Source organism: Danio rerio, chromosome 2 (assembly GCF_049306965.1).
Source record: "Danio rerio strain Tuebingen ecotype United States chromosome 2, GRCz12tu, whole genome shotgun sequence".
Classification (NCBI taxonomy): domain Eukaryota; kingdom Metazoa; phylum Chordata; class Actinopteri; order Cypriniformes; family Danionidae; genus Danio; species Danio rerio.
Window position 1 is genome coordinate 9,365,135 of NC_133177.1, and position 18,559 is coordinate 9,383,693.

At 37.2% G+C, this 18,559-nt stretch overlaps 1 protein-coding gene across 1 annotated transcript in view; it reads right to left on the reverse strand.

Annotated features, from left to right (window-relative positions):
* ak5 (adenylate kinase 5) overlaps window positions 1-18,559 on the reverse strand; it is a 213,479-nt gene that overhangs the window by 175,532 nt on the left and 19,388 nt on the right. Inside the window, exons 4-5 of the mRNA NM_001100084.1 lie at window positions 17,228-17,400; window positions 4,126-4,239 (exon numbers count right to left, since the gene is read on the reverse strand). Coding sequence (NP_001093554.1) covers window positions 4,126-4,239; window positions 17,228-17,400 — 287 coding nt within the window. The remainder of the gene's footprint in view (window positions 1-4,125; window positions 4,240-17,227; window positions 17,401-18,559) is intronic.

Here is an 18,559-nt window from a genome sequence, read left to right on the forward strand (position 1 = left end):
TAAATTATGCGCCAAAAACAGGTTGACAACACTTGTTAATACATAAAAAATACATTCTATATTAAAAATATGAGTTGTATCTTGGAAAAACCGATGCATCTCGCAAAAACCGATGCATCTCGATTTGCTTCCAAAATTTCATTGATCCTCTGCTGCTCTACCGATGCACTCGCATCGTGCACGCGCATGACCGCGTATCGATACATATCGGTTAATCTTCCCATCCCTACTAGAAAGAGCTATCTTATCACAGTTACAACCTTTTTTAAAATCTTCCCTTAAACTTGAACCTTTACAGCCAGGTTTTACTATGCACCACAGTACTGAAACAGCTCTGTTAAAAGTGTTGAATGACTTACTGCTGTCTGTAGATTCTGGCAGTAATGCAGCTTTGGTTTTACTGGACCTGAGCTCTGCTTTTGATACAGTCGATCATACCATCCTTCTGTCATGTTTAGAACATTTGGTGGGCATAAAGCACTTCACTGGTTTCAGTCATATCTGAATCCAGGTCTTTTTAAGTGTCTGTTGGTCAATTTATGTCAACATCCCTTTTCTGTTTGGTGTCCTCCAAAATTCCAGAGTCACTTGCTCTTTAATTTATTTTTGGTTCCTCTTGGTAATATTACAAGGAAATATAACATCTATTTTAATTTTTATGAAGATGACTCTCAGCTGTATGTTCCTTTAAAATCTCAGAACTCTCTGTAGTTTTTAATTGATTGTCTTAAGGATATTAAATGTTGGATGGTAAAAAAACTTCCTTCAACAACCTAATAATGACAAAACTGAGGTTACTCTCTTTGGCCCCTCAAAAACAAGAATGTCTTATGGTGGAAGACTTCCCAAGATCCCCAATATATGTTAAATCTCAAGTAAAAAAATCTAGGAGTTATCTTTGATTCAGAGCTTTGTCTAGAAAAACAAATTAGCTCAGTGGTTAAGAATAGTTATTATCAGCTGAGGATCATCTCCAGACTCAAATACATTCTTTCCTTTCAAAATCTGGAAAAAGTCATACATGCTTTTTACATCTCGCCGAAACTATTGTAATCATACCTATCAACATTGGGATGTGAAAATAAGGGATATGTTAACCATAATAAGGGATTCCCCCAACCCAATTGGAGCTGTTTCGTTGTAAATAAACAAACACACTCTCACGGCAATTCGTAACTTTTTCATTTAGTGGCTAATTCGTATGAATTCGTACGATCTAATTCGTACATTTGCTTATCCCCAAATGACAGTTGGGGTTAGGGGTGGGGTCAGGTGCCACGCCTCCTTTTTAAAATCGTACCATTTCGTACGACTGAACTCGTACGAATTCGTACGAATTAGCCACTAAACTGGCAAAACGTAAAATACTTACGTTTTCTCGTGAGATCAGGCTGAAATAAACAGTTAAATGGTCAGTAATATGTTTTATAAATTATTATTTACAAAAGAAAAAATGAATAGTACACATTAGCAGCAAATACATTAGCAAACAGTTCAGCTTATTAAAATTAATAGCTATTATAATGAAATAGAATCAAATCTCATTAGCTGTTTCTTCACTGTGTAACTTGCACATTCTGATAAAAGAGCAACGAATGAATGATTTATTTAGATTTTTTATTTGATTACATAAAATAATAGGTGTCACTTTAAAAATGCACACATCTAACATTAAAATGAAAACATTCGACTGCTTTCCTAACTGTTTATGCTCACTTAGGATAAAATTACTTGTGTTAAAAAAAACCCCACCAAGATCAACATCTTTAGATATTAATATTAATAATAATGTGTATTTCTGTTTAAACATGCACCCAAAACCCAGACTTTTGCTCCGCTTCAAATCACGAGTACAGAATCCGCTTAGGAAACAGTCTGTTTATCACTTTGGAATGCGTCAGCTGACAGTCATGCAGCGCTATGACTGTTTTGAGGATTGCACATGAAGAGGAGAAGACACTTGTAATGAAAAAAAAAAGGTAATCGCGCCGTTTTTATGTTTGTTTCAGTGTTTTCGTGTCTAAACAAAGCAAAAGCACAGAACAGACTCGCATTAAGAGCAAGGGGCGGCCCCAGGTGGTTCGCCGGTATGGGTTACGTATAATGTTTATTTGCCACCCTTCAAGGAAACAATGAAAATACGAGAGAAATACGGGAAAATAGCTATACGGGATCTTAGCGGGATATAACTGTAAAATACGGGAGAATCCTGGGAAAAACAGAAGGGTTGACAGGTATGATTGTAATTCCTTATATATTGGTCTCCCTCAATCTTCATTGGCATGGTTGGAATTGGTTCAAAATGCGGCAGCTGACAGACATCAAAAAACATGATCATATGTCACGAGTTTTAGCTTCCCTTCATTGGCTTCCTGTTTTTTTCAGAAGTTTTATTTTTATTGTTTTAAAGCACTGAATGGGCAACCATCTTCTTATATTTCTGAACTTACAAACTTACATTTAACTCCTCTGTCCCTTAGGTCATCAAATAAAATTGTACTACAAATTTCTCTGTCACGACTTAAACTGAAAGGAGATAGAGCTTTTGCAGTCACTGCTTCACATTTGTGGAACCAGCTGCCACCAGACATTACGAATGCTTCTTCCCTCTCTATTTTTATTATAGTTAAGACACATTTTTATTCGATTGCCTTCCCTGGCTTTTAATCTTAATTGTGTTTTGTTGCTGTCGTACTGTTATTCTTTTTATTACTTTTATTATTATTTTACGGTTTTAGAATGGGTGCTATGATTTTGTTCAGCACTTTGGTCAGTGCCAAACTGAAGTTAAATCTGCTTTTTAAAATAACTTTACTTACCCAATATATTTTCCCCAATTTTATTTTATTTTTTTTAATGTAATGAAGATTTTTTTCAAGACATTTCTAAACATAATAGTTTTAATACTTCATTTCTAATAGCTGATTTCTTTTATCCTTGCCATGATGACAGTATGTAATATTTTACTAGAACATTTTTAACAAACTAGTATTCAGCCTAAAATACAACGTAAGACTTAACTAGACTAATTAGATTAATTAGGCAAGTTAGGATAATTAGTCAATCATTGTATAATTATGGTTTGTTCAGTAGACAATATAATATTTTATAATCTGTAAAAATATAATTTATATATATATATATATATATATATATATATATATACAGTATATATATATATATATATATATATATATATATATATATATATATATATATATATATATATATATATATATATATATATATATATAACAATCATAATTTGTAATTTTTTTCTTCTGGAGAAACAGTTCTGTCTGGTTCTTAAACCTGATTAGCTGATAACTGTGTGATAATCTGCAATATCAGGACTTGTACAACCTTTCTACTCTTATTTATTTATCTTTTTTTTTATTAATTATTTTTTTAAATAAAATTGCTTTTATTGTAGCAAAAATAACAAATTCACCAAAAAAAATGGAAATACTGTGAAAAATTCCATGATCTGTTAAACATTATTTGGGAAATATTTAAAAAAGAAAAAAAAAAAAATCACACGAGCGCTTATAAATGTGACTTCAACTGTAGGTTGAAAGCACCCTTATTATTATTACCCTTAATAATAAGGGTGAGCTTTTCTTTAAAAAGGGTAAGCTTTTTTTAATTACAAGGCCAGCTTTTCATTCTACGGCATATTTAAAAGGTTAAAACACTGTTCTCCGGTGTTCTAAATAGCATGTTCAAAGCATGGTTCTTCATGTAACCTCATGAAAAAAAGGTTCTGTTTAGCACCTAAAAGAGTTCTGCAATTGTTACAGGCCAAAGAACTCTAATTTGGTATTGGTTAGAACTATTTTTCCCAAGATTTGCTCAGGGCACAGTAAGCGGGAGATGAGCAGCAAATCTCACACAGGGTTGTGGGATCAACAGTGCAGCAGAATGACAGAGTAAAAAGCAGGCAGCAACTAATCACTATGGAGAAGACAGCCAAACAGTGATCAAAAACAGCCAGCAGTGCTGAAGCATCTGTGCACTCAATACAGTGCATTCACTACCTCCATTCATTTCCGATCTCAATGATGATAGCGAGTTTATAAGGCAATATTCTTGCATTTGCAAACACAACTAATAAAATCCACTCACCTGGTCCTCAAAGGAAAGTGCTTGTCCCACATCTCGCGGGAAGCCGTCTATAACTATACCGCTGGCCTCGGGAATCTTCATGATCTTCTGCTTGATCTCAGTTATGGTGGTTTCCTGATGGAGATAAGTAAACATATTGAGGTCAAAGCTGTGTTTAACTGTTAAAAGACATTTATTTAAGTTTAAACATTAATTATTATGTTTTAATATAATTTACACCGAATGACATTAATATAGCAGAGGGATTAGTTAACAAAGTGAGAGGGAAATCCCATAAAATTGTAGATTGTGGGTTGTTTGTCTTGTCTTGTCTAGGGGAGTGGGGTTGCACATTTAACGGAGGAATTGGTAATTGCAAAAACAAATTGTGACACAAAGTAAGGATGGACAGCAAGAATACATGGAAAAATAAGTGATTTATTTACGAAATGGTGTGGGTGAATCAGTGAGTGAGGTATTTACAATATATACAAGGTTAAAGACAATAAACAATTAAATGTTAGAAAGATTGGCTATGGGTTTTTATTTTAAAAATAAAAAGATTTTATAAATAAAAGAACCAAACAAAACTAAACAGTCTTACTAATATTCACAACAAATCCCCTCTAATCTATTCCAATAAACAAAAGATAAGAAAAAGAAATCTTCAACGTCAATGACGTCCTATCAAATCTACACTGACTAACAATTAAACCAAAAAAACACAGGTTGGCACACACCTGCTTACCTGGTGTATCTAGACAAATGTTAATCTACGTGCTGATATGTATGTAACATGATCAACTTACCTACCAGTCTTTCTAAACTCACAGGGAAACATGAGGTTATGGAAGATATGGCGATATAAAGGTAAGAACAGACAGTAACAAACTTGAAAAAAGTGTAAATAAAATAAAGAGGAAAAAAAAAAACTAAAAATAATACTAATAAATGGGGATAACAAACTATCAAACACTAACCAATCAAACTGAAAAAACAAGCCAAAATACGACAATCAATCATGCAAGCAAAGTGTCAAACGTCGACGTAACTCACGGCTGAACTACCATAGTACAATGAATTTTTTTGGGAAAAGAACGATGTAGTAAGGAGTGCTTCCCAAAACCGTAGTTTCTCTGTCGCAGATCCATGGTTTGAACCATGTTATAATGTAAAACATTCATAATGAGGCTCTAAACAGGGTGGAGTAACAACTTCTTCAGAGAAAACCCACATATTTTTTATATGCACACATATTTAAAAAAAAAAATCCAATATTGGTTTTGATAAAAACATGCACTCGTTTTTCATATTAATTTGAAATATATGTAAACAACACATACTGTATAGGGCCTGTGTTTCATTTGCAAATATTATTGAGAATATTCCATACAAAATCACTTAGCTATCTCGTATTCTTATCTCAAATATGAACATGAAAAAACATCTACATAACAAAAATAATAATAGTAGTAATAATAGTAGTAATAGTAGGTAGTGCTGTCGACTCACAGCAAGAATTTCGCTGGGTCTCTGGTTCAAGCCTCGACTGGTTCAGTTGGCGTTTCTGTGTGGAGTTTGCATGTTCTCCCTGCGTTCGCGTGGGTTTCCTCCGGGTGCTCCGGTTACCCCCACAGTCCAAAGACATGTTGTACAGGTGAATTGGGTAGGCTAAATTGTCCGTAGTGTATGAGTGTGTGTGTGTGTGTGTGAATGAGTGTGTGTTTGCCAGAGATGGGTTGTGGCTGGGAGGGCATCCGCTGCGTAAAAACGTGCTGGATAGGTTCATTTTGACCCCAGATTAACAAAGGGACTAAGCCGAAAAGAAAATGAATGAATGAATAATAATAACAATAATAACCATCATCATCAATTACATTATTATTAAAGTATGATATTTTAATTTCCCAATAAATAATAATTTTTTCAATAAATAAACTCTATCTATTTATTTTTATGATTTATACATGAGATTAGAATATGTGTTAGCTTTTTGTATATTAATATTTGTAAAGGAAACACAGGCCCCATATGTGCCATTTACATATATTTCAATTAATATGGAAAAAGAGTGCATGTTTTTACCAAAACTAATATTACATTTATTTTTTTCCTAAATGCTTGTGCATGTAAAACAATATCATTTGCACAAAGAAACTATGGTGTTTTTCTCTAAAGAAGCAGTTACTCCACCCAGTTTAGAGCATCATTATGGGCATTTTACGTTATAACTAACGTGGTTCAAACGATGAATCTGCAACAGAGAAACTACGGTTTTGGGAAACACCCGTCACTACATCATTCTTTCCCCAAACGAAGCATCGTACTATGATTGTTCACATAGTTACGTCGTTGTTTGGCAAACGCACCCCTGGTAAATAAATAACCTACTATAAATTAAAGCCATTAACGTATGCTATAAATTTTTGTTTCCACAAGCTTTGGACACATAAATTCCGCTTTTAAATAATAGGTCACCTATAGCTTTCATCATGAGCTACGGCTGCGTTCAAAACGGCATAAATGTTTTTAAAGTGCACTACGAAAGGAATGCAATTGTCAATATGAAGATTGCTAAAACTGAACTGTAAAAACACTTTGAAAGCAAATTACACCTAAGAGAGATGACTTTAATGTTTTTTTTTTTTTTAAAACATTCCAAGTTTAAATGTTTTAACGTTCTAAATGAATAGGGCATAGGGGGGATAATTGGGAATAGAACACAGCCAGGAACTATGCTTCTAGATACAGATCTAGAGGTGTAGTTGGAAACGTACAAGTTTGCGATGCAGTTTTCAAATGTTCGTTGGAACGATGGATTTGAGAAATGCCAAAGTAATAAACTATGTTTGTAACAACGGAATTTGCAACCTTACTTGGCTAATGATCCCCTGAATGGACAGTTCTGGTAGAGATCAACTGATAACAGATTAAATAAAATATACAGACCTAGCAGCTCATTTTAAAGCACATAACCCAAAGCAATTTAGGTCACAGCAAGCAGAGATGATGGGAATAAAGTGCATGTAAACACAAGCAAAAAAAACGGACTTCTGCAAACTGGTAAACTTCTGTAAACCGGTAAACTGACTTCTGCAAATCTCAGTAAATCATCTTGCATGACTAATTTAAATACCCCTATCACATAAATGCACTTTACAGTTAAACTATATCATTAAAAACCCACACACATCAGCTTAGTGACATATTCCATTGTAAATGTAACTGAATAACTAAGGAGGAAAATTTGAATGTCTCCAAGCGCTGGAAGGCGAATATATTCAAGCGTGGCAAATCTTGATGCGGATGGCATCATTTACAGCAGAGATCTAGCAACAGTAGCAAATTACCCTAAAAATAACTCTTACATCAGTCAACATTTGTTGCCCAGCATGAACTGTGATTTGTATGACCGAATGCAATTATTCTACCACTATCTGGAACAACCAGACAAGACTGAAACAGGGGACAATTTTTAAAAGCCAAGGAAAGCACCCCAACTATGACACCAACCATGACACAAATTATAAAAACAAATCTCAGAAATGCCTTGCATCACTTCCAGAACCGCATCTGTTTCTCCAGTATATGCTAAGCTGTATGTGGTCAAATGTGTTACGATAAACGTACAAAGAATAATGAATAATGAATCTTATGTACTGAAGCAAATCGACCCAGAAGCAATGAGTTGGAAAAGGCACACAGACTGTTTGAAAGTACAGAGAAACCACAGAAGGACATGCGCACTTATCATAAATTGCTGTTTTTAAAAAAAATAGCATTTATTTGGAAGCAATATTCCAACAGGGAAACACAGTGGCTCAGTGGCTCACAGCAGGAAGGTCGCTGGTTCGAGTCTCGGCTGGGTCAGTAGGCATTTCTGTGAGGAGTTTTGATGTTCTTCCCGTGTTGGCATGGGTTTCCTCGGGGTGCTCCAGTTTCCCCCCACAGTCCAGGACATAGGTGAATTAAATAGTGTATGTGAGAGTGTATGGGTGTTTCCCAGAACTGGGTTGCAGCTGGAAGGGTATCCACTGTGCAAAACATATGCTGGATAAGTTGACAGTTCATTCCGCTGTGGAAACCCCTGATGAATAAAAGGACTAACCCAAAGGAAAATTAATTTATGAATGAATGAATGAATGAATATTCCATCACAATCTCTTGCAAATTGAGTATACCAACATGAGTGAAGGAATATTTACGAAGCAAAGGTTGCATCGTTTAGATTTGTTTTCCTTGATAATCCTCCTGATATAGGCTTATAACTTAACCTTTAAAAGCATTTATACGTACACATACAATCTATGAAGAATTACACAAGTCAAGGTACACATAGGCTCTATATTGATACCTTAAAGGAAACTGTAAATATTAGCTATTTTGAAATGCTGTTATTTGTTATAATAACAACTTTTTTTTAAAATCTTACCTCACCCAACCCAACACCCGACTTTTCTTATTACTAATATTATTACTATTATCATTATTATTATTATTAATTTTCCTTTGGCTTAGTATGTATTTCAGAGGTGGCCTGTAAAGGAAGGATGCTGACAAATGAGTTGGGGATCCATGTGCAGTTTATTAAAGAGTAGTTGTGCAGGCAATGGTCAAGAACAAGGACAAACAGGAGCATGTATGCAATCCAAAGTGTAGTCAGAAACAGGTGAATGGTCAGGACAAGCAACGAGACAACGGAAACTAAGCAAAGAGTCAAAACATGGCAAGACAAACAAGGAAAACGCTTTGTAATGCTACATGGGGTTAAACAAGACTCAGCAATGTGTGTGTAAAAGCGAGGGATATAAATAGTCTATGAAATCAGTGAAGATGAGCTATAGCTGTGTGTGTGTCCGTGTTCGGATTATTGTCAGTTAATGAGTGCAAAGGATTCTGGGAGTTGTAGTTTAGTCAAGTGACCAAATTGTAGTTCTCCAACAATTTGCAACTGCTCGATCTCTGGTGATCATAACATCACCAAAGCAGAATGAAGCGCCAACTATTCCAGCGTATGTTTTATCCAGCGGATGCCCTTTCAGCTGCAACCCGGTATTTGGAAACACCCATACACACTCAATCACTCATACACTATGGACAATTAAGCTTACCCAATTCACCTATATTGCATGTCTTTGGGCTGTGGGGGAAACCTGAGCACCCAGAGGAAACCCACACAAACATGGGGAGAACATGCAAACTTCACACTGAAATGCCAACTGACCCACCCAGGGTTTAAACCAGCACCTTTCTTGGTATGAGGTGCTTGTGGTAATTGTTGATGATCATTGGAAAAGTAATATCTGCCACAAGACCAGGCTCTATGAATGGTGATAAAAATGAGTGATATCATTTTCAATACGGTAACGTGAAAACTGGGATTTATTCTGAAGTGATAAAGCTGGACACTATTTATTCGCAGTATTACCTTGAATTGGCAAATAAATAAATAATAAATAATAAAGAAAGTCCTGTTAAATAGATTCGAGAGGTTATCAGTCTTCACATCTTAGCATCCAGGGATTCTCTCGTCCATAAGCAAGAGCTTTCTACCATAAAAGGCACTTGGGTGAAGGTGTAGAGAACTCCCCTGCTTCTGTGACAGAAACACTATAAGTTACAACAAGACTGCTACAACAAGATGGCGGAGGCATCAAAAGAGAAAACAAATAGCTTGGAGGGATTTAGACAGGAGAGGAGTGGACTAGCTGTAAATGCAGTCTTTAGTTGATAGACAGTTGATAGACAAAGCTTTGAGCTTGGATTTTCAAACTTTGGAGCCCTTTGACTGAGTATGGTGTGGGCCAGTTATTTACAGTGTCACATTCCCCTCATCCGTCTGAGTCATTGAAATGAATCAGTGCAAACCAAGATAAACTCCTGGAGTACCTCATCGATAATATACTGGAATACAGAGACGGCACTGACCAAGACATAAAGCATATTCATAGAAGCCAGCAAATGTGATGAAGCCTGTCCTCCACACATCCCCCTCACATATTCTGATGAAATTGTAGGAACTCTGCAAATCCAACTAATGACATTTTAGCACATTCAAGATCTTTCAGGGCAGCTGGGATGAGTGGATGTTGAAATTTCACAGTGATTTTATTAAACACTTTTTAATCAATGCCAGTCCTTTAGCCCTCCATTCTTTTTGGAAATTTATTAAAAAAAACTGGGTAGTTTTAAGGATAGGTGTAACCTTTGTCAAGTGCCTTAACCATGTACTCTTACATAGCATTCTTCTCTGGAAGGGGTAGATAATAAAGAGTCCCTTCTGGGCACTGAATCACCTGTTAATAGTTTGGTTGCACAGTCCCATAGCCAGTAAAGTGGTTGGTAGCTCACTTGGGGGAGAACATATTGCTGGAGGGATTAACACTTGGGAATATCTACTCAACTGAAAGCGATAGTCATCTTCTTGGGCTTGAAAGGAACATATGGAAAACCATTCTGGAAACAATTATTGCTCCACTATAGAATATCCACGATACAGCCATGAGATGATTGGATTAGGCTGAACAAGCTATGGGTAACCTAAGGTAATATTTGCTGTCGACTGCTCAAGAGAGAGAATATGGATTTCCTTAAAAAGTATGTAGCTTCAGAGGCCCTGGTAGTTGACTGAAATTATGCCGGTAAATGGATTTACCAGTCAACACTTCAACTGGGTAAGTGATCTTCTCATTAAGTTGCCAGCAAACTGGCACATTTGCTAGTGGTTGCTAGAGTTCAACATTTTATACCTTACTAATCAACAGACATTTTTCCTTGGCCAATATGAAAGTTTCTCGCCTATAGATGTGTCAATGGAGATCATACAAAGACTTCTCTGAAGTGACTGTTGAGGACATCAAATGATTGAGTAAAGAGCCCATTCTTATTTTAAATCATTTGGCTCATTTGGAGTACTCTTTGGGTCAGCAAGGAAGGTCATATCTTGGCTGAATTGGTGGTAAACAAGTATGACTTCATTTCTAGGGTCAATGAGGTTTAAAACTGGAAAACATGGAAAAGCTTAGAAGTGTTTACTGGAAGGAGAGAAGGAACTGGATGCATTACTGTACCCTGCCTGAAAGAAATGGCTTCTAGACTTTCTTAAATTGGAAAATCTAAATAAAGAGTTTGAGAGGGCAGAGATAAGGGCCCACATGTGGGTGAATCTAGATAGAACAGGTAGGAGCAGAGCTAGCGGGCAGGTAGCCAAGATGGAGCTAACCAAGCAGGAGACCTGGAAGAAACAGGGAGACAAGGTGAAGCAGGCAGGACAGAGACGAGCCAACCAAGCAGGAGAACAGGCAGAGAAGCCAAAAGGACATTTAAATTTGTCAGATACTTTATCCAAAGGAACTTACAGCCATGATCAGTGGACCAGAGAGCAGTTGGGGGTTCAGTGTAATCTGCAACATTTGAATCCCAAGTCCAACTCTTTAACTATTAGGCCACAGCTGCCCCCAAGAGTGAGCTGGAAGGACTAAAAATCAGAGCAGATCAGGCAAAGTAAAAAAACAGGCAGAAATTTAGGACCACTATGGAGGTACAGGTGGAACAAAAGCCCATCTTACAGGAGCCTTATAACACTATAGACACAGGGCTTGAGAGCACTTAGACGACTACAGGACTGGTGAGCTCCAAGACAGCTATGCCACACGAGAGCACTGAGACAGCCAGGAGTGAGAGGGCTGAGAAGGCTGCAAGGCTCAAAAGTACTGAGAGAGATGGGCTTGAGGGCACTTGAATGACTGTGTGGGTTGAGAGCACTGAAATGGTTGCACCACTCAAAAGTGATGAAACCACAGGAGTTAGAAAGTGCTGAATCCATGACACTTGAGTGTATGGAAACCACGGAGCTTTGGTGCAAGGGCTTTGTGTGGCATAGAGAGTGCTATATGGCCACGGGGCCATAAGAATCCTGATTAAGTAGTGATTGAAAGGCATTATAATCTTTGCCAAAATGGTCTGGGCTGGGTTTCCTGATAACAAGTGCGTCTTGGTTCCCGCAAAATGAATGAACAATCATAGCAACTTCACTTGAAACTCACAAAAAAGCATGTAAAAGGATTGTGCATGAACTCATTCTACATGCTACTTATGCTGAGTTCAGACTGCATGATTTTCAAATTAGTTGTGTCACAGATGTTTTGACACTGAATTACTATCTAGGATAGCATTTCGTTGCTGCCTTCTTTACACTGCAAATTAATGGGCAACAGAGGGTTTCACACTGCATAACTTTACATTAGCAAGAATCGCAGACAACTTTTTCTTGATCCACAAACTACATCTCACAACCAAACACACGCAAAAAGTGACATGGAAACAACAAAAGGCTATGTAGTATATCTTTTGGTATTAACTGCGTAATAAAGAAGAAGCCTTTAGTTGGATAGAAAATGTACTTAACTTGCTCACCTTGCCTTTGAAGGGAATTAAAAATTTCTCCTAAACTTTTTTCCTTTTTGACATGGTTGTATTAATGCTCAGATGACACTTCAAACAGACGGGTGCTCCTGACAAAAAAGTTTTTCCTCTATTTCTTGGGTCAGAACAAACTGAAAAGAAGCTAAACTTCTCCCTCAACCTCCTGCTGGCCTGCAGGTACCCATACTAGTGGATGCTGCCCTCTCATTGGCTGTTGGTAACCGTCAATGTTATTTTCAATAAGAACACATTTCACACTGCATGACTTTGAATCGCCGACAGGTTCAGAAGTTTAGCATGCCAAATATCTCATGGGTGTCTGCAACTCATCTGCAATTCTCTCAAATCGTGTCATGATAGTTCACTACTCACGTGAACGTGCACCAATTTGCCAGTGATTTCAGGCATTTGTCTGCGATTTCTCAAAACCTGCCGGCGAGTCAAAATTGGGGCTAAAATCATGCAGTCAATTTCCAAAGTGCTAAAATATAAACGTATATGGAAATGTATCCTCAATGTTTAACCTAATTATCATGTCTTGTAGATTAGCAATCAAGACAAGTGAAAAAAACCCCTAAAAGTTAAAGAGCATTATTCTCCATAAGAAATGCCCAACATGGATGGGTTTCATGCAGTCCATGTCCAGTCTTTAAAGAACTTTCAACTGTTCTTAACTCAACCAGCAACTTCTTCAAGCACTTGAACAGAAAGCATTCTATTTGAAAATACTCGTCACCAAGGAGGACACCGGCACCCAAAAACACTCAGCCTAAACACGTTAAATAAGATTTTTGTGCAGAATCAGGAGTGAAGATATCTTCTGAATGTGAAGAGAAGCATAGATGCTTATGGGGTTGTTTACATATCATATCTTTTGTGCGCAAGTTCATTATTTCCAATGGAGACCTGTGGCTTGCGCACACATATTTGAAGCGCATATTATGTGCTCTCGCATTTTCCAGGGGCACCAGTTGAAAACCTCAAGGATTGATCAGCTTCAAGCTCATATGGAATATACACTTTTTGGTAGACTAAATATCTCAGACAAATACAGAACACTCAAACACTGCAGTGTTTTTTTATACTATAAATGTCAATAGTTATAGGCATCCAATTTTCTTCATGTCTTTTTTTGTGTTCAAAAAAGGTTTGGAATAAGTATATGTTTAGAGAATTTTAAGTTTTGGGTAACCTATGTGGTCTTATGAATATGTCGAGCTGCTGTGATCAACCCAATGTAATGTTTTTTTCAGTGATTAGTAAATTACGGAGAGAGCTGAAGGTTATTTTGTATTGTTAATAGGTATATTTTATATGTTTTAAAAGTAACTTCAAAGTAATTATTAATCTGATTACTTTTTACATGAAGTAAATAGTGAAGTAATCAAATTACAAATTCACAGTAGTAGTCAGTAATTTGTAATCTATTTCTTTTTTAAAGTAACTTACCCAACACTGATCAAACCCCATTTAGAAATTTGATATAATGCAAAGTATTTCAAAATATTGCAAAAATGGCCCTTAATTTTCAAGCATTTTCCGCCTCCTGCAACAGCAGAGCATCCTTATAACAAGACTGGCCCCCTTCCTTTTTTTTTACTTCAGATATTATATTGTTATAAGCTTTGCCATTTTTACTTTTACATTTTGCTTTACAAATGAATTGTAGCAAATCCAAGTATTCAAGGTGTCCAGACATGAAGGCCATGCTTGTCTAGTGTTATTCTTATAGACTGCTTTCATCGGGTCATGTTGCAAGTCTTTGACAGTAAATTAAGGGCATTTTAGCAAACATTGGCTTCCACTTGATAATATTAAGCTTTTTCATTCCTCTAAGGTTTTATGGTATTTCAGTCTTAAGAATTAAGCTGCTAGCCTCGTCTCTAGACGGCGCTCACTGAGCAGTATAGCGTCCCCGTCACTATACTGGGGCATTAGGACCCACACAGACCGCAGGTTGGGCGCCCCCTGCTGGCCTCACTAACAGCACTTCCGGCAGCAATCTAGCTTTCCCTTGTGGTCTCCCATCCAGGAACTGACCGGGCGCAGCCCTGCTTAGCTTCAGTGGGCAACCATGTGAGAGTTGCAGAGAGCTAACTGCCGGCATATATTTTCTCATTATAGTATTCTACTTGGTCTGTAAAGTTATGACCACACTTGTTTATAGAGCAACTAGTTTGACTGTTTTCTGCCGTTTATTAGGCAACTGAATTGGGTGTTCCAAAACAATCGCAAAAATGAGCGCACTCCCGCATTTTAGAATAAGGTCAAGTGCCAATTTGCATTGCTCAATTTACCTATGACACACGTCTTTGGACTGTGGGAGGAAACCGGAGAACCTGGGGGAAACCTACGCGAGAACGGGGGAAGGTTATAATAGTTTTGGATTTTTCATTAGTTTTAGTTTCTATTTCGTTTTGATTTTTGTTTTTAAATTCAGATATTTTCAATTAGTTTTTAGAGGCAGATTCACTAGTTTTTATTAGTTTCTACATTTTGAAATGACTTAGTTTTAGTTTAGTTTTTATTAGTTTCATTATTAGTTTTTTTTCCTAAATAAGGATATTTGTTAGATGCAAGATTTTAAATCATCAGAATAAATGTTGTATAATAAAAACTCCATACATACATTTTCTGAAACCTGTATTTAAAGGACACACAAACACTATCATCTTTTACTACCATCTACCCATCTTCAAATTCAAACACAACAGCCCACAAGATAGCAGCCTTAAGTATTATTAACAGTTCGCCGCTTGTCAAATTTGATCTTATTATAACAATACTCTAATAACTGAAAAAGATTGTTGGCTTATTTAGAGTCGGAGTGGGGTATTAGGCTTGTTAGAAAGTAAGTACTTTGTGGACAAGTGCTTACTGGAGATGCAAAAAGTTTCAAATAATTCAGTTCGATTTGGTGAGCTAGTTCAACCGGTTCACTTAGAAGATCCAGTTAAAAAGATTAGTTCGCAATCGCAATACAGAAATAAAAACCCATTATTGGGCACAAACGTGTTAAATAGTTTAAGCCTCTGTATTTACTGCTTTCACTGTGCTGCTGTCATGTCCACTTATTGTTTTTGTCACGGGAGCAACAGCGAGGATGACTGGAGGAGAACTGGCTCGATCTGGAAAATGGCAGCAGGACTACAAACTCTGAGTTGCCGTACAAGTCAAACACCTGCAGCGCGAATTAGATTTACTTCTAAAAGGCTTACAGCAATATTATGTATTAAATACATTTACAAAGATGAAAACAAAGAAGGTTTTTGTTAAAATGTTAGTTAGTTTCAGTTAGTTCTAGTTTTTTTAAAACTCTTGTTTTTATTTCAGTTAACCACAATTATTTTTAATTTTAGGTTTTATTTTTTCGTTTGTTTTCGTTAACTATAATAACCTTGGAAAGGGGAGAACAAGTTAACATCGACTGGCCTGTTAAGGACTTGAACCAGTGACGTTATTGCTGTGAGGAAACAGTGCTAACCACCGGGCTGCCATGCCACTTAATTAAGGGAAAGGAGGAGGAGTAGAGGTGGAAGGGGGGAGTCTTCAAGATGAAGGTATTTATAGTGGGTTAGAAATCATCCAATTGTTGAATCATGCAACCAGCTGTGATCAATCATAAGCAAGCCCTCCTCTCAAATTAGTTTATAAATAAACTTTACATCATAGAGCAATGACGTGTATTATAATACATTACAAGCTTTTAACACTTCTTGACAACTTATAGCATTAGCATCTATGAATTAGCTTTACAAACCTAAAACTTTTTCAAAGCACTAATAAATTATCATTCATTTATTATTACTTTTCAATCGCCTTGGATCTCTTTTTCATCAGGGGTCGCCACAGCACAATACACTCATTCACATACACCAATTTCATTTATTCAATTCACATAAAGCACATGCGGCGAGGCAGTGGCGCAGTAGGTAGTGCTGTCGCCTCACAGCAAGAAGGTCGCTGGTTCGAACCTCGGCTCAGTTGGGGTTTCTGTGTGGAGTTTGCATGTTCTCCCTGCCTTCGCGTGGGTTTTCTCCGGGTGCTCCGGTTTCCCCCACAGTCCAAAGACATGTGGTACAGGTGAATTGGGTAGTCTAAATTGTCCATAGTGTATGAATGTGTGTGTGGATGTTTCCTAGAGATGGGTTGTGGCTGGTAGGGCATCCGCTGCGTAAAAACTTGCTGGATAAGTTGGTGGTTCATTCCGCTGTGGCGACTCCGGATTAATAAAAAAACTAAGCTAACAAGAAAATGAATGAACATAGCACATGCATTTGGACTGTGAGAGAAACGGGAGCACCTGGAGAAAACCCACACATACACGGGTAAAACATTCAAACACCACACAGAAATGCCAGCTGGTCCAGCTGGGATTCAAACCAGCTTCTTTCTTGCCGTAAGGCCAGAGTGCTAACCACCGAGCCACCTTGCTGCCCCCACATAAATTATGGGAAAATATTTTACAATGCTTTTTTCTTTTGTCTGTGTATAAAAAAACAGAAAACTCAATATTTGATGCAAAAAACATGAATCAAACAAGGCCGAATATCCATCTTGAAATCAGTACAACAGTTCAACATACTCTAATTTATGACAGATTTGTGGTATTTCTAATAAAACTAGTTCTAGCTTTTATTTTGAATCCCAAAGTTGATCTGTAAATACTCTGACTTCCTGTCTCATGTTCAGTACATACCTGTGGTGCCAGTTCCCCATTGGTGATTATCCTAGCAATCAGGCTCCATTTCCTGTTGCTGGTGGCATTGTGGATCATCTTTTTCCTGAGTAGCTCTCCCACTGAGACATATTCAAAGCCATAGCGCTCGGCAATCTTCAGACACTGTGTACCTTTACCGCTGCCTGGGCCACCTGTTTAGGAAGATGGTGGTGAGACTTGAACATGTACCATCTCACAAACACTCATATTCATGCAGGCTCAGAAAATCACCTGTAAATATTGACATGTACAAGATAAAGTCTTATTTTGCATAATATTGCATATTTAGACTCTATTCAGTACTGCTTTTATTCAACATTACAGTAAAAAGTTAACGGCCATGACAAAAATATGTCTGATTGTGGTGATCCTTTTGTTAGTTGTCTGTATACGTTGTTGTCTTGAGGCTCCTGTGGCTTCCTTAATTTACTTCCTATTTGTCTCCTTTCATGCTGTCTTTTATTAAGACTGTATAGTGTGCTCAACAGGTTCACTCGGTCCTGACCAAGCTCTTTCATTGCTATAATCTAGTCTAGACTTTTTGTGCTTTGTCTTGAGCCTCCAAGCGGAAAGCAGGTTGGACATCTTTGCAAACTCCTCAGGAGAAGCAGCTTTGTTTGCCTCAATGCTTTTGTCTACATATATTGTGGAAAGCCTGATAATCTGCTGTTGTATCCTAATATTTTTTTGGTGGAGTTATGAACCCAGATTAACCTGTTATCCAACCAATGACCTCTAATGGCCATCCTTAGCCCTGGATGTCAAGCAATTTAAGATGGTTCGGTATGCACCCCGAATACAGTGCATATTGAACCAACATTCACTTTCCCATTGATCTGTTGCAAATCTTGTCATTCTCTTTCCTCTTTCCTTTGGTTTTGCCAGTGAATTTTTTCCTCTACAAGTCTGTACTATGGTTTTCATTATTAGACCAAATGTTCCAACCTGGATATTTTGGTAATTAATTTTTTTGTATACATATATTTTTTTTTTTTGCAAATATTATTCAATACAAGCATAACTTTATAAATGTGCATCAATATTATGACAGTCAGAGGAAGGAGGACCCAAATGCAGTATGAGATCAGGGAGTGTTTATCGACAATAAGGTGATCTGTAGGGGTAAGGTGAAACAGTCCAGCAATGAAGAATAGGGTACAGCAGGGGAGTCTTGGGTGGAACTGGCAGAAAAAAGGAAGACAGTGCTACAGCCAGACAAATGGTAAAGGCCTTGGAGGTACTGCTGACCAGTGATCCTGAGTAGGTCTCACCAACAGCAGCCTGACAGGACACCAGCAACCAGGAACTAAG